This window comes from Loxodonta africana, chromosome 13, assembly GCF_030014295.1.
Source record: "Loxodonta africana isolate mLoxAfr1 chromosome 13, mLoxAfr1.hap2, whole genome shotgun sequence".
NCBI classification, from domain to species: domain Eukaryota; kingdom Metazoa; phylum Chordata; class Mammalia; order Proboscidea; family Elephantidae; genus Loxodonta; species Loxodonta africana.
The window spans coordinates 39,235,944-39,250,362 of NC_087354.1; the positions used below are offsets into that span (position 1 = coordinate 39,235,944).

At 37.5% G+C, this 14,419-nt stretch overlaps 1 protein-coding gene across 14 annotated transcripts in view; it reads right to left on the bottom strand.

Moving 5' to 3' along the window:
• Positions 1–14,419, bottom strand: part of SCAPER (S-phase cyclin A associated protein in the ER) — a 492,396-nt gene that overhangs the window by 326,283 nt on the left and 151,694 nt on the right. For all 14 annotated transcript variants that reach the window (XM_023552952.2, XM_023552948.2, XM_023552950.2 and 11 more), the window contains 2 exons: positions 11,711–11,853; positions 4,102–4,183 (listed from right to left, as the gene is read on the bottom strand). In XM_023552952.2, coding sequence (XP_023408720.1) covers positions 4,102–4,183; positions 11,711–11,853 — 225 coding nt within the window. The remainder of the gene's footprint in view (positions 1–4,101; positions 4,184–11,710; positions 11,854–14,419) is intronic.

Here is a 14,419-nt window from a genome sequence, read left to right on the forward strand (position 1 = left end):
AACATCTTCCTAAATGGAGAGAGCATGAAAGCATTTCCCTTGTATTCAACATAGTGCTGGAGGTCCTAGCCAGAGCAATCAGGCTAGGTAAAGAAATAAAGGGCATCCAGACCAGTAAGGAAGAAGTAAAAGTATCTCTATTTGCAGATGACATGATCTTATACACAGAAAACCCTAAGGAATCCTCAAGAAAACTACTGAAACTAACAGAAGCATTCAGCAGAGTATCAGGATACGAGATAAACATACAAAAATCACTTGGATTCCTCTGCAACAACGATAAGAACAGCGAAGAGGAAATCACCAAATCAATACCATTTACAGTAGCCCCCAAGAAGATTAAATACTTAGGAACAAATTTTACCAGAGGTGTAAAACACCTATACAAAGAAAACTACAAGACACTACTGCAAGAAACCAAAAGAGACCTATAAGTGGAAAAACATACCTTGCTCAGGGATAGGAAAACTTAACATTGTAAAAATATCTATTCTACCAAAAGCCATCTACAGATACAATGCAATTCCAATCCAAATTCCAATGACATTTCTTAATAAGATGGAGAAACAATTCACCAACTTCACATGGAAGGGAAAGAGGCCCCAGATAAGTAAAGCATCACTGATAATGAAGAGCAAAGTGGGAGGCCTCACTCTACGTGATTTTAGAACCTATTATACCGCTATGGTAGTCAAAACAGCCTGGAACTGGTAGAACAAAAGATACACAGACCAATGGAACAGAATTGAGATTCCAGACATAAATCCATCCACATATGAGTAGTTGATTTTTGACAAAGGCCCAAGGCCAGTTAAATGGGGAAAAGACAGTCTGTTTAACAAAAAGTGCTGGCATAACTGGATATCCATTTGCAAAAAAATGAAACAAGATCCATACCTCACACCATACACAAAAACTAACTCCAAATGGATCAAAGCCCTAAATATAAAATCTAAAATGATAAAGATCATGGAAGAAAAAAGAAGGACAACGCTAGGAGCCCTAATACATGGCATAAACAGTATATGAAACGTTACTAACAATGCAGAAGAGAAACCAGGTAACTGGGAGCTCCTAAAAATCAAACACCTATGCTCATCCAAAGAGTAAAAAGATCACCTACAGACTGAGAAAAAGTTTTTAGCTATGACATTTCCAATCAGCACCTCATCTCTAAAATCTACATGACACTGCAAACACTCAGCAACAAAAAGATAAATAACCCAATTAAAAAATGGGTAAATGATACGAATAGGCACACTTCACTGAAGAAGACATTCAGGTAGCTAACAGATACATGAGGAAACGCTCACAATCATTAGCCATTAGATAAATGCAAAACAAAACTACAATGAGATTCCATCTCACTCCAACAAGGCTGGCATTAATCCAAAAAACAATAAATGTTGGAGAGGCTGTGGAGAGATTGGAACACTTATACACTGCTGATGGGAATGTAAAATGGTACAACCACTTTGGAAATCGATTTGGCACTTCCTTAAAAAGCTAGAAATAGAACTACCATATGATCCAGCAATCCCACTTCTAGGAATATATCCTAGAGAAGTAAGAGCCTTTACACGAACAAATATATGCACACCCATGTTCACTGCAGCACTGTTTACAATAGCAAAAAGATGGAAGCACCCAAAGTGCCCATCAACAGATGAATAGATAAAAAAATTATGGTATATTCACACAATTGAACACTACACATCAATGAAGAACAATGATGAATCCCTGAAACATTTCCTAACATGGAGGAATCTGGAAGGCATTATGCTGAGTGAAATTAGTCGCAAAAGGATAAATATTCTCTAAGACCTCTATTATAAGAACTGGAGAAACAGTGTAAACTGAGAAGAAAATATTCTTTGATGGTTATGAGAACAGGGGGAGGGAGGGAAGGAAAGAGGTTTTCACTAATTAGATAGAAGATAACTATTTTAGGTGAAGGGAAAGACAACGCACAATACAGGAGAGGTCAGTGTAACTGGGCTATACCAAAAAGCAAAGAAGTTTCCTGAATAAACTGAACAGTTCGAAGGCCAGCATAGGAGGGGCGGGGGTTTGGGGACCATGGTTTCAGGGGACATCTAAGTCAACTGGCATAATAAAATCTATAAAGAAAACATTCTGCATCCCACTTTAGAGAGTGGCATCTGGGCTAGCAAGTGGCCATCTAAGAAGCATCAATGGGTCTCAACCCACCTGGAGCAAAGAAGAGTGAAGAACACCAAAGACACAAGGTAATTATGAGCCCAAGAGAGAGAAAGGACCACATAAACCAGAGACTACATCATCCTGGGACCAGAAGAAATAGATGGTGCCCGGCTACAACCGATGACTGCCCTGACAGGGGACACAACAGAGAACCCCTGAGGGAGCAGGAGAGCAGTGGGATGCAGACCTCAAATTCTCATAAGAAGACCGGAGTTATTGGTCTGACTGAGACTAGAAGGACTCCAGAGGTCATGATCCCCAGACCTTCTGTTAGCCCAGGACAGGAACCATTCCCAAAGCCGACTCTTCAGACAGGGATTGGACTGGACTATGGGATAGAAAATGATAGTGGTGAAGAATGAGCTCTTTGCATCACAGACACACGAGGCTGTGTGGGCATCTCCTGTCTGGAGGGGAGGTGAGAGGGTGGAGGGGGTCAGAAGCTGGCCGAATGGACACGAAAATGGAGAATGGAGGGAAGGAGTGTGCTGTCTCATTAGGGGGAGAGCAATGAGGCATATATAGCAAGGTGTATATAAATTTTTGTATGAGAGACTGCCTTGATTTGTAAACTTTCACTTAAAGCACAATAAAAAAATTTTTTCAATTATTCAAATTATATTGAACATCTAGAAAAATACTATTTCTATTAAGCTTTCTAAAATAATAGGCTACTCGTATTTCAATGTTAATTTGCACACTGAGGACAAGAATTTATGTAAAGCCCTTTAATATCTCCCACGTGCACAGTAATGCTTCCTAAAGTATCTCCATGAAACTGCTCTGCAGGACATTAATATTACTGTATTTTTACCCAAATAACATGCACCTTCTACCTTTGACACCCTCCCCCTGTGAGGTATGTTCATAAATGTCGCTATACCAGTTTTTTTTTTGTTTTTTTTTACATGTTTTTATAAAACAAAATAGCATAGTACCCTTAGGAAAATACCTTAGGTGTGGCGAGGGCATGATTGGCAAATGTAGAAGGCACATGTTATTTGCATAAAAATACAGTAGCAGGTATGAAATAAGTTCCATGGTGAAATAAATTTAAAAAACAGTAAGTTAAAGCTAAACAGGTTTTTAACATGGAACTTTACAGAGCCTCTACTATGTCACTGTGCATTCTGATTCAATAAACCTAACTTATAGTAAGCAGCATTTTATAAACTTATTTTACTACAACTTACCTTTGAGAAATATTTCTTGGAACACAATATGAGAAATGCCAATCCATAAGTAAAATCCAAGATTATACACATGGCAGAAAAGGCTCACTATGACAAAGCTCTCTTCCCACCTCTACTCCCTTTTTTAGTGACCTCTGGTGACTGTCCCATAAAAACAAAATGCTATTTCACACTTTTGCCCTCGTGCTCATACAACCTCATATGGCTGGAATACCAACCCACCTACCCATTCCCCTGATTAACTGCAACTCCGTTCAAGATTCAGCTCAAGAATTATTCACTAAAATTTTTTCCCTGATCTCTGATCTCCCCTCCTCTTTGCTGCCACAGCATTCAAATTAAAGCAAGACAAATAATAATATTTTTTAGTTTATTTCTAAATGATTAAAATCTACGAATACCAGAAGTCTAGCAGTAATGCCTTCAGTTTATTAATGAGTTGCTCAGTAAAAACAGGAAATGTTTAATTTCCTTTGTTTCTCCTCAATGGCTTTATCTTTTGAAAATGAAGCAATTTAGTTTTTAAGAAGTTGAGTTATAAATGGTCATGGCCAAATCATATGAGTCTTATTGTCCAAAGATTAGGAACACAAATTCATTCAATTTTTATCCTATACATAAAATTTTAATCTCATGCACCACTGCAAGCTCTAAAATTTCAAATAAAAGTATGTAATATCCCTACCTTCAGCTGAATTTTTTTTTGCAGCTCTTCCATAGCTTCCTGTTGGGCAGCTGTGAGTGCTGCCAAGCGTTCTTCCCTGTCCCTGTAAGAAGACAGTGAAACTTACAAACTCAACTGCTTGGAGTAACAAACAGAGCAGAATTCTCATGAGGTTAAGAAATGCAATCAGGGGCACATTATGCTAATTTTTTAAAGCAACATGTTACAAAAATTGGCACAGCAGTGTTTATAAAAATACCTCACAGGAGGGGGGTGTGGTTGGCAAACAAAGGTAGAAGTAGCACATTATTTGCATAAAAATACAGTAGTCAGATTTATATACCAGTCCCCCAAAGACCATCATAGAAAACTCCTCTCTTGGGTAGTCTATGATAAAAGACCTACTGAAAGGCATTTGGGAATCTCCCTAAAAACAGCCAGTTCCCCACAGATCACTCTAGAGTGAGTCATTTTATCCAACAAGTCTTGCCCACAAAATCAGAGCTATCAGCTTTTGAGTGCCAATGATCAGATATTTGAGAAAAATTTGTAACATGAAGGCAGAGACTAAAATGAACACATAAAAGTGATACAAAGGAAAGAAAATGTAAGAAGTAGAAGGAAATTTCAAAACTACTGTAATTCATACCCTCCGGGATATTAATATTGCAGCATGAAACAAACACAGAATGCTATTTAAAAAAAAAAAAATCAAAGAACATTAATTTAAATACGTAAAGAGAAATTTCAAAAAATCAACAGAAGGATTGAAAAGTAAAGCTGAGAAAGTCTTCTAGAAAGTAAAATGAAAATACATGAAAGTGTAAAATAGAAAGTGAAAGGGCAAGAAAATTAGAAGATTAATTCAGGAGGTCCAACAACTGCTTAAAAAAAAAAAAGTGTTCAAAAATATTTCATGGAACTAAAGGGCTTGAGCTTCCAGGTTGAAAAGGGCCCACCGTCAAGACAATGAATATAAACATAAAGATATATCATCATGAAATTATAAAACACCTAGAATAAAGAGGTTATGAAAGATGAAAAACAAGTTGTACATAAGGAATCAAGAATTACGAAATTGGACTTCTCAACAGCTAACAATAGAAGCCAGAAGATAAGAGAAGAATGCCTTTGAAATTTTAAGGGAAATGATTTCCCACCTAGAATTCTGTGCCTCATCACATTGTTGATGTTGTTAGGTGCCATCGAGTTGGTTCCAAATCATAGTGACTGTATGTACAACAGAACGAAACACTGCCCGGTCCTGCACCATTCTCACAATCATTGCTATGCTTGAGCCCCCTGTTGCACCCACTGCATCAATCCATCTCATTGAAGGTCTTCCTCTTTTTTGCTGACCCTCTACTCTACCAAGCATGATGTCCTTCTCCTGGGACTAACTCCTCTCAATAACATGGCCAAAGTATGTGAGACGTGGTCTCGCCATCCTTGCTTCTATAGAGCATTCTGTTCATACTTCTTCCAAGACAGGTCTGTTCATTCTTTTGGCAGTTCATGGCATATTTAATACTCCTCTCCAACACCATAATTCAAAGGCATCAATTCTTCTTCAGTTTCTCTTAATCATCGTACAGCTTTCACATGCATATGACACAAATAAAAACACCACAGCGAGGGTATTTTCAGCTCATTTTCTCTGTATGAAAAAAATTAGCTCCCATGAATGGTTTCTCTGCGAGCTATTCAAGAATATGCCCCAGCAAAATGAGTGTTTATTAAGGAAAAGAAATAAATAGACCCACAAAACCAAACATTTCAACACATGAGAAAAGTGAAACGAAGTTCTAAAATAACAACTGTGCAACAGACCTGAAGAACAACCAATTCATCCTGAAGTAAAAGGACAGAAGGATTCAGAGGGTTGTCTCCAATAAGATTAGACTGAAAGATGTCAGATATGTTTAAGTGTGGTCGGAGATTTTCAGTTCTCTTTAAATGTTTGGGAATGAATCAGTGACTAGAAGGAAAAAAAATGACTTGACATTTATTACAGTGACAGAGTCAGGTTACACAGACAGATCAGTAAGGAAAAAGAAACATCAGATGGAGCCTGGAGGAACCCATGTGCAGGCTTACTATACTCTCCCAAAGTGTCCACACATAGTGCATCTCCCTCCAGTAGTGAAATGAAGTAACACATGTATAGTGTTTCTGCCCTGGGAAGCCCAATGAAACTCAGAAACAAAGGTTTTTTTGGAGGCTGGTCAAATAGAACTTTCTACCTATCCACAACTACCAAAATTCCATACTCCCAAAGGAAAAGCAAGTGTTCACCACAAATCACTGGTACGTACAAATGGTCTGCGCACAGTACAACACCCTCATCAGCTAGTAACAGAGGGACCATTTCAAAAGCCAAGTTCCTAGGCAACTATCCATCAATGGCCAGATGAGGACTACAATGTTAACTCTTTCTTGCAGAGAAACAAATGGGGAAACCAAGAGCTCTCCTTGCCTGAGGTTAAACTCCCAGTTGGGAAGAGCAGCAGACTAGCCAGAAATTTAAAAGAAAGACCTGAAAACAAGAGAGCCACAGGTAAGCTACGTAATTTCCACATATCCCAGACTGACTGAAAAACTAACATATACACAAGAAAGATCAGACTGAACCCAGTGAAAAATGAATGCCAAGCAGATTTGAGAACCGGCTGCACTTCAAATATACTCTCCAGCCCACACACAGATCTATCGGCAGAGGGTGGAAGTCTTATAGGCTGAAGGTATTTGAGCACAACCTCTGCCCAAATCACTGGCTGATGACCAAATTATGTAGATGCTGGAAAAGTCCCCAGAATGTCAGGCAAAATAATAAAAACAAAAAATAAAGCAGAGACATGAACAGCTACATGCCATGGGGTAGACAGGTTCTGCAGTTTAAGTCAAGGCAAGAATACACAACAATTTGCTAAAATATGTTATCCAAAATCTCCATTTTTCAATAAAAAAATTAAGAGACATACAAAGAAGTATGCCCATGCTTAGGAAACAAAGCAGTCAATTGAGACTGGCTCTAAATGGGTCCATTTGTCAAAAAATTAAAGAAAATTATGATAACAACGATTCAACAAACAAGGAATCTGAACAGAAGAGTAGAAACAATTTTTTAAAAATTGTAATAAAAGGAGCCAAGACTCCACGAAGAAATGGTTGACCCTAGGGGAGATGCAGGATAAATCTGGAGCATCTTGTAGTGCCAGAACACAAGGAAGTGCTCAAAAAACAAAACGATGGAGGTATGCCAAAGGGACACAGGAGGAGCAATGGGAGCAATGAAATAAATAATACAGTATTAGATTATAACCGAAAGTATGAAACAAATGAGACCATACTGACATAAATAAATCAATTGGGGAGAATAAACAAATGTCCTGTACAAAACAGTTCCAAATAATTTATGTTGGTACTCCACTTTCAAGGGGGTAGAGCATAACTCTTCACTCCTTAGGTTTGGCCTATGCTTAGTGGCTTGTTTCCAAAGCATTTTGTATGGAAAAGGGAGAAATAAAAAAAAGTAATTTCACAGTGGAGAAACCTGGCAAACACTACCTTAGCTAGATGATCAAGGTAAACATCAGTGGTAAGTCCAACTGATAGCATGTACCCTTGACATAGGTTAAGAATGGCACTTCACCTCTGTGGTCTTCCTCCCCGAAACCCATAACTGCAGTCTAACAATGAGAAAAACACCAGACAAATCCTAATTGAGGAACATTCTACAAAATACCTGCATACAGCTCCTCAAAACTGACAAAGTCATCAAAAACAAGGAAAATCTGAGAAACTGTCACAACCCAGAGAAATACAAAGAGACATGACGACTAAATATCTGAGGAAATAAATGCCCAATGCTTCCCAAATTTGATGAAAACATTAACATAGAGATATAAGAAGCTCAATGAACTTCAAGTAGAATAAACACAAAGAGAACCAACACCAAGTCATAGTCAAAGTGGCGAAAGACAAAGAGAAAATCTTGAAAGCAGAAAGAAAAGCATAACTTTAGTATGTACAGGGAAAAAAACAATATGATGAATGGCTGACTTTTCATCAGAAACAAGAGAAGTCATGATTCAAAATGCTGAAGGAAAAAAAAACTGCACCAAGAACTCTATACATAGCAAAACTATCCTTCAAAAATGAAGGTAATATAGAGACATTCCCAGAAAAGCAAATACCAAGATAATCCACTGAAAGCAAAACTCCCTTATAAGAAATACTAAGGGAAGCTCTTAGGCTAAAAGGTAATGGTGCCAGAAGGGTACTTCAAATCCATAGAAAGAAACAAAGTACACCAGAAATGGTAAATATATTAAAAAAAACCATTGCTGAATGTATATATTTTCTCTTTTTTCTACTTTTAATAAATACAAGATTGTATAAAAAATAATCATAACATTATAATTGCTGAGTGTATGACATAGGTAGATGTAATATATGTGACAATAATAGGACAAAAGGGAAGGAAATAGAGTTATATGAACGAAGTTGCTATATCTTACTGAAATTAAGTTAGCATTAACCTGAAATGGGTTGTGGTGAGTCAAGGTGCATATCATAATCCAGAAAGCAACCACTATGCAAATAACTAAAATAATACAGTTAAAAAATCAGTAGAGAAATTAAAATGATACACCAAAAAAGTATTTGCTTAACAAAAAAGAAAGCAGTGAGGGAGAACAAAAAAGACTTAAGTCATAAACAAAACAAATTTTCAAAACCAAAACCAAATCCACTGCTATCAAGTCGATTCCGACTCACAGCGACCCTACAGGACAGAGTAGAACTGCCCGGTAGAGTTTCCAAGGAGCACCTGGAGGATTCGAACTGCCAGCCTTTTGATTTGCAGCGGTAGCACTTAACCACTACACCACCAGGGTTTCCAAATTTTCAAAATGACAGACAAAATTCCAATCATATCAATAATTACATTAAATGACAACAGACTAAATACTTCAACCAAAAGGCAAAAATTATTCTACTGTATAAAAAAGCAAAACCCAACTATATGCAGTAGACAAGAGACACACTTTAGATACAAAGACACAAATCGGATGAAAATGAAAGTATAGCTGTGATCCTACTGATAAAGTACTACTTATAAAAAGTGATATGTAGGCCTGTACTAATTTCCACCAATTAGCAATACTGAATGTAAGACTACATTAAGTAAACCACTACAGTGACACTAGGGTCTACATCAGGACTTTGAAATGGTTCGTTCTGGTTAGAAACCCCGCTGAGAATTGGCATTTCCACCCCCAGATATACTGAATCAGAATCTACATTTTAACAAGATCCTCAGGTATTTCTTATGTATAATCAAATTTGAGAACCACTGCACTAGCAGTGAGCCCTGGCTGCACAGTGGTTAAAGTTACTGATTGCTAACCAAAGGGCTGGCGGTTCAAAACCACCAGCGGCTCCACAAGAGAAAGATGTGGCAGTCTGCTTCCATAGAGATTTACTGCCTTGAAAACTCTATGAGGTAGCTGTAAATCAGAACAGACCTGGCGGCAGTGGGAATTTGTCAGAAATGCAAAATCTCAGCAGGGGCTCGAACCAGAATGAACTGGTCCAAAGCCCTGTTCTACATGGTACATATTTTAAAGCTCATTCATGGATAATAGTTTTTTTTTTCATTTCAGACACGGTGAACCAAATGAATTAGCCTGCCTTTTTTTTTTTTTACCATTGTGGTTGCGTACTTAACAAGGTTAACAAAAAAATACTATGTTTCAATAGTTTTGCATGGACAACAAAATGTGGAATCTGAAACTAATATATTTTTATGTAAAGTTTTTTTATTCTTTATTTTTCAATAAATTTTAGAAACAAAATAAAGTAAACACGTTTTTACAGACCTAAGTTTAAGTGTAAAAACATTTAGAAGGAAGGTTCATAAACTCAGAGACTCAGTATCAAAAATATCAACTCTCCCTACATTAATATGTAGATTCAACGCAGCTTTAAAACTCTGATAGTTTCTTTTGTAATGCAGAACTGAGCAAGCTGATTCTAAAACTAATATAAAAGCACAGAAGGGTCAAGAATAGCTAAAACAGTCCTAATGAAGAGTAAGGTGAGGGATATTATCAGAAACCAAGAATTCTAATAAAGCCTTGAAAATTAAGGCAGAGGATAAAAAAAAAAATTACCACTGAACCAGATAACAGAGCTGCAAAGGAGACAAAGACGTACATGGAAACTTAATTTATGTTAGAAAGTTTTGCAGATCAGGAGAGGAAAAGCAGATTTTTCAATAAAGTGCACTAAAACAACTGCGCAATCACATGGAAAAAAAAAACTGGATTACTACATCAAAAAAAAAAAAAATCCAATAAAATCAATTCTTGGTAGATAAAGACTTGACTATGAAAGATCCCGAATCAAAAACCAAACCCACTGCTATCAACTCCGACTCAAAACTATAGAATTTTTAAGAATATTTTATGACTCAGGGAAGGAGCCCTGGTGGCACAGTGGTTAAGTGCTTAGATGCTAACAAAAACGTTGGTGGTTCAAACCTACCCAGTGACTGTGCAGGAGAAAAGATTCGGCAATCTGCTCTCATAAAGATTACAGCCTAGAAAAACCCTATGGGGCAGTTCTACTCCATCACACTGGGTCACTATGAGAATAAAAACAACTCAACGGCACCTAACAACAACATCTACAACATGACTCAGGGCAGAAAAGGATTTCATAAACAAAAAGCACAAATTACAAAGAACAGTAGTTCAATTCTACTACATTGTAATCAAGAATTATGTTAATTAAAAGACATCATAAAGTGAGTGAAAAGGCAAGCCACAATCTATAAAGATATTTATAATATGTTAGTGACAAAGGGCTAGTATCTAATAAAGATAATTCCTAAATATCAGTATGAAAAAAAAGATCCCAATAGAGAAATGGACACAAAACTTGAACAGGTACTTCACAAGAAAAACTATGAGCAGCTCCAAAATGTATGAAAAGTTGCTCAGCCTTGGTGACACGTAGAAAAGCACATTAAAAGCACAAGGAACTATCATTTCACAGCCACCAAATCTGCTAAAATTAAAAGGTCAGAAAATGTCACGTCAGCAAGGATGCAGAACACTGCATCTTGTGCAAATGATTTAAAAATGTGGAGAACTAATGATAATTAATCATAATCAAAATGGTAACATGCTCACCAGACTGTTCCCATCAAAACACCAGTGCTGTGGCTCTTGTGACTTAGCCTTTGATACATAACAATTTCCAAACCTGACCCTCTAACCTCCTATCATTTATACACCAATATCTTCCAAAGAAATTTCCTTGGCTCAAGCTAGCAAGAGTCAAATTCTATTTCTTGCAATCAGAAACATCCTGAAACACCAAGTCTCTCAACCAACAGAAATTTTCACAAGATTTACATATTGAGTATGATGTCACAATTCCTGGAAATGGAACTGTAGCGCATCTCTGGTATTTGTGACTATTTTTTTTTTTTTTTTTAATTTTAAATTTCTAAATTTGCTTTCATGTATGACAGCAATGGCATTGTTTTATGGCCTGATCTCAATATTCATTCAGTGAAAAATGTTCACCAGGATGAAAATCAAGATAGCAAATGAGGTACCTAGCTCTTTCCCGGGCTGCATCCTCACGAGCTTTTTCCTTTTCTTGCCTCTGCTGTTCAATTCGGGCTTCCTGTTCTTTCCTCTTCATCAGTAATTCTTCTACACGGGCCTGCCGTTCTGCCTCTAGAGCTCTCTTACGTTCCTAATGTAAGAAATTTTTAAAAGATATTAGAATTATGTGTAAAATGAAAATGATTAAAAGAACATGCCACTGAAACAAACTTCACATGTTCAAGCCAAGTAGATGCCTGCTTTGCTACCCTATAATTCTTCTCAAAATTCAAAGACCAAATTTCAGTGATACCTGGTTTTCATATGTCATTTACCCATGTTACATATAATTATAAGAATAAATGCTATTTAAGCAGATACGAGAGCTGCTAACCAAGAGGTCAGCAGTTCAAATCTACCAGGCGCTCCTCAGAAACTCTGTGGGGCAGTTCTACTCTGTCCTATAGGGTCGCTATGAGTCAAAATCGACTAGACGGCAGTGGGTTTGATTTTTTGGTTTAAGCAGGTACTATGTACATGTTCTGTGGGAATCTTATATCTATATTCCGGTTAATGATTTCTAAAGCCTTGTGTTAGCAGAGAACAATAAAAATATCTGAATATGATAAAAAAAAAAATAGTTAACAGTTTTTATTTCCAAACTAAGCTTTTATAATGGAATTATACAGCTTGTGGAAAGAAGAAAGAAGCAATATAATATAGCATAGTGGGTAAGAGAATGGGCATTGGATCAGATTTCCTGGTTTGGTTTCCTGACCTTATTATTCACTGGCTAGGTGGCTCTAGTCAAGTTATAGACTCTGTGGGTTAGTTTTCTGAAAGATAAATAACAATAATGAGATCAGGTGAGATAATACATGGAAAGCACTTACCACAGGACCTGTCACATAGTAAATGTTCAATAATTATTTATCATCACAATCATTATCACCACCATCATCATCAAGACAGAAGATACTTCATTAAAATAGAGCAAACTTCAATGTCAAATATTACGTCCTTTGTGTATTTTGGAAACCCTGGTGGCATAGTGGTTAAGAGCTAAGGCTGCTAACTATGAAGGTCTGCAGTTCAAATCTAGTAGGCACTCCTTGGAAACCATATGGGGCAGTTCAACCTGTCCTATGGGGTCACTATGAGTCAGAAGTGACTGGACAGCAATGGGTTTGATTTGCGTTTTGGTGTGTGTTTTTGCCTAGTAATAGTACTCTGATAATTTTCACCATTTTGCTAGCTGTACAAGCCATGCCATTCCCCAGGTAACTAACTTCTATCATGCTATTTCACATCACATTATAATTTAATATTTGCCATAAAGGTAGGGATCATGTGGAGAGGAAAAGCTAGACCTTCTGTAATAGGAGCGCTCTGTATTTTTATACTTCAGTTAGCTTGGCACTCAGAATAAAATAAGACGTTGGACTCTAATCAACTAGAGATCAGGGATGAAGATGGGAATGCCTATTAATGCCCACAAAGAGCAAGAATTAATACATTCAGAAAATATATTGATATAATTTCCTAAAACCACCAGTAAAATGAAGGAGCATGAAATATTACTAACATTTCTAATATTAACATAATAAAAAAGCTCTGCATAATCTTTCCATTAACTGCATGTAGGGCTCTCACATCTCCTTTTGTATGGAATGCCCTCCCACATCACTTCTCATTTGCACCCGTTACATTTGTCAACACTTAGTTGAGGTATCACCTCCTCCGAGCAGCTTTATCTGACTTCTCCACGCCCTCTCTCCTCCCAATATGAGTAAGCTGTTCTCTTTGTGCTATGCAGAATGCCTCTGTTATATCACTCATCATAATGGGTTAAAATTTTAGAAGAACAGGGCATCAGGGTTGGAGGAAGACTCATTAACAACCTGCATTATGCAGATGACACAACCCTGCTTGCTACAAGTGAAGAGGACTTGATGTACTTACTGATGAAGATCAAAGACCACAGCCTTCAGTATGGATTACACCTCAACATAAAGAAAACAAAAATCCTCACAACTAGACCAATAAGCGACATTGTGATAAATGGGGAAAAGACTGAAGTTGTCAAGGATTTCATTTTATTTGGAACCACAATCAACACCCATGGAAGCAGCAGTCAAGAAATCAAATCAAAAGATGCATTGCACTGGGCAAATCTGCGGCAAAGGATCTCTTTAAAGTACTGAAAAGCAAAGATGTCACCTTGAAGACTATGGTGCACCTGACGCAAGCCACGGTATTTTCAATTGCCTCATATGCATGCAAAAGCTGCACAATGAATAAGGAAGACCGAAGAAGAATTGACACCTTTGAATTGTGCTGCCGAAAAATACTGAATATACCATGGACTGTCAAAAGAACGAACAAATCTGTCTTGGGAGAAGCACAACCAGAATGCTCCTTAGAAGCAAGGATGGTGAGACTGCATCTTACATACTTTGGACATGCTGTCAAGAGGGATCAGTCCCTGGAGAAGGACATCATGTTTGGTAAAGTACAGGGTCAGTGGAAAAGAGGACGACCCTCAATGAGATGGACTGACACAGTGGCTGCAACAATGGGCTCAAGCACAGCAACGATTGTGAGGATGGCGCAGGACCCGGCAGTATTTCGTTCTGTGGTCATAGGGTCGCTACGAGTCAGAACCGACTCAACGGCACCTAACGACAACAACAATATGTCTTCCTCATCAAGAGTGA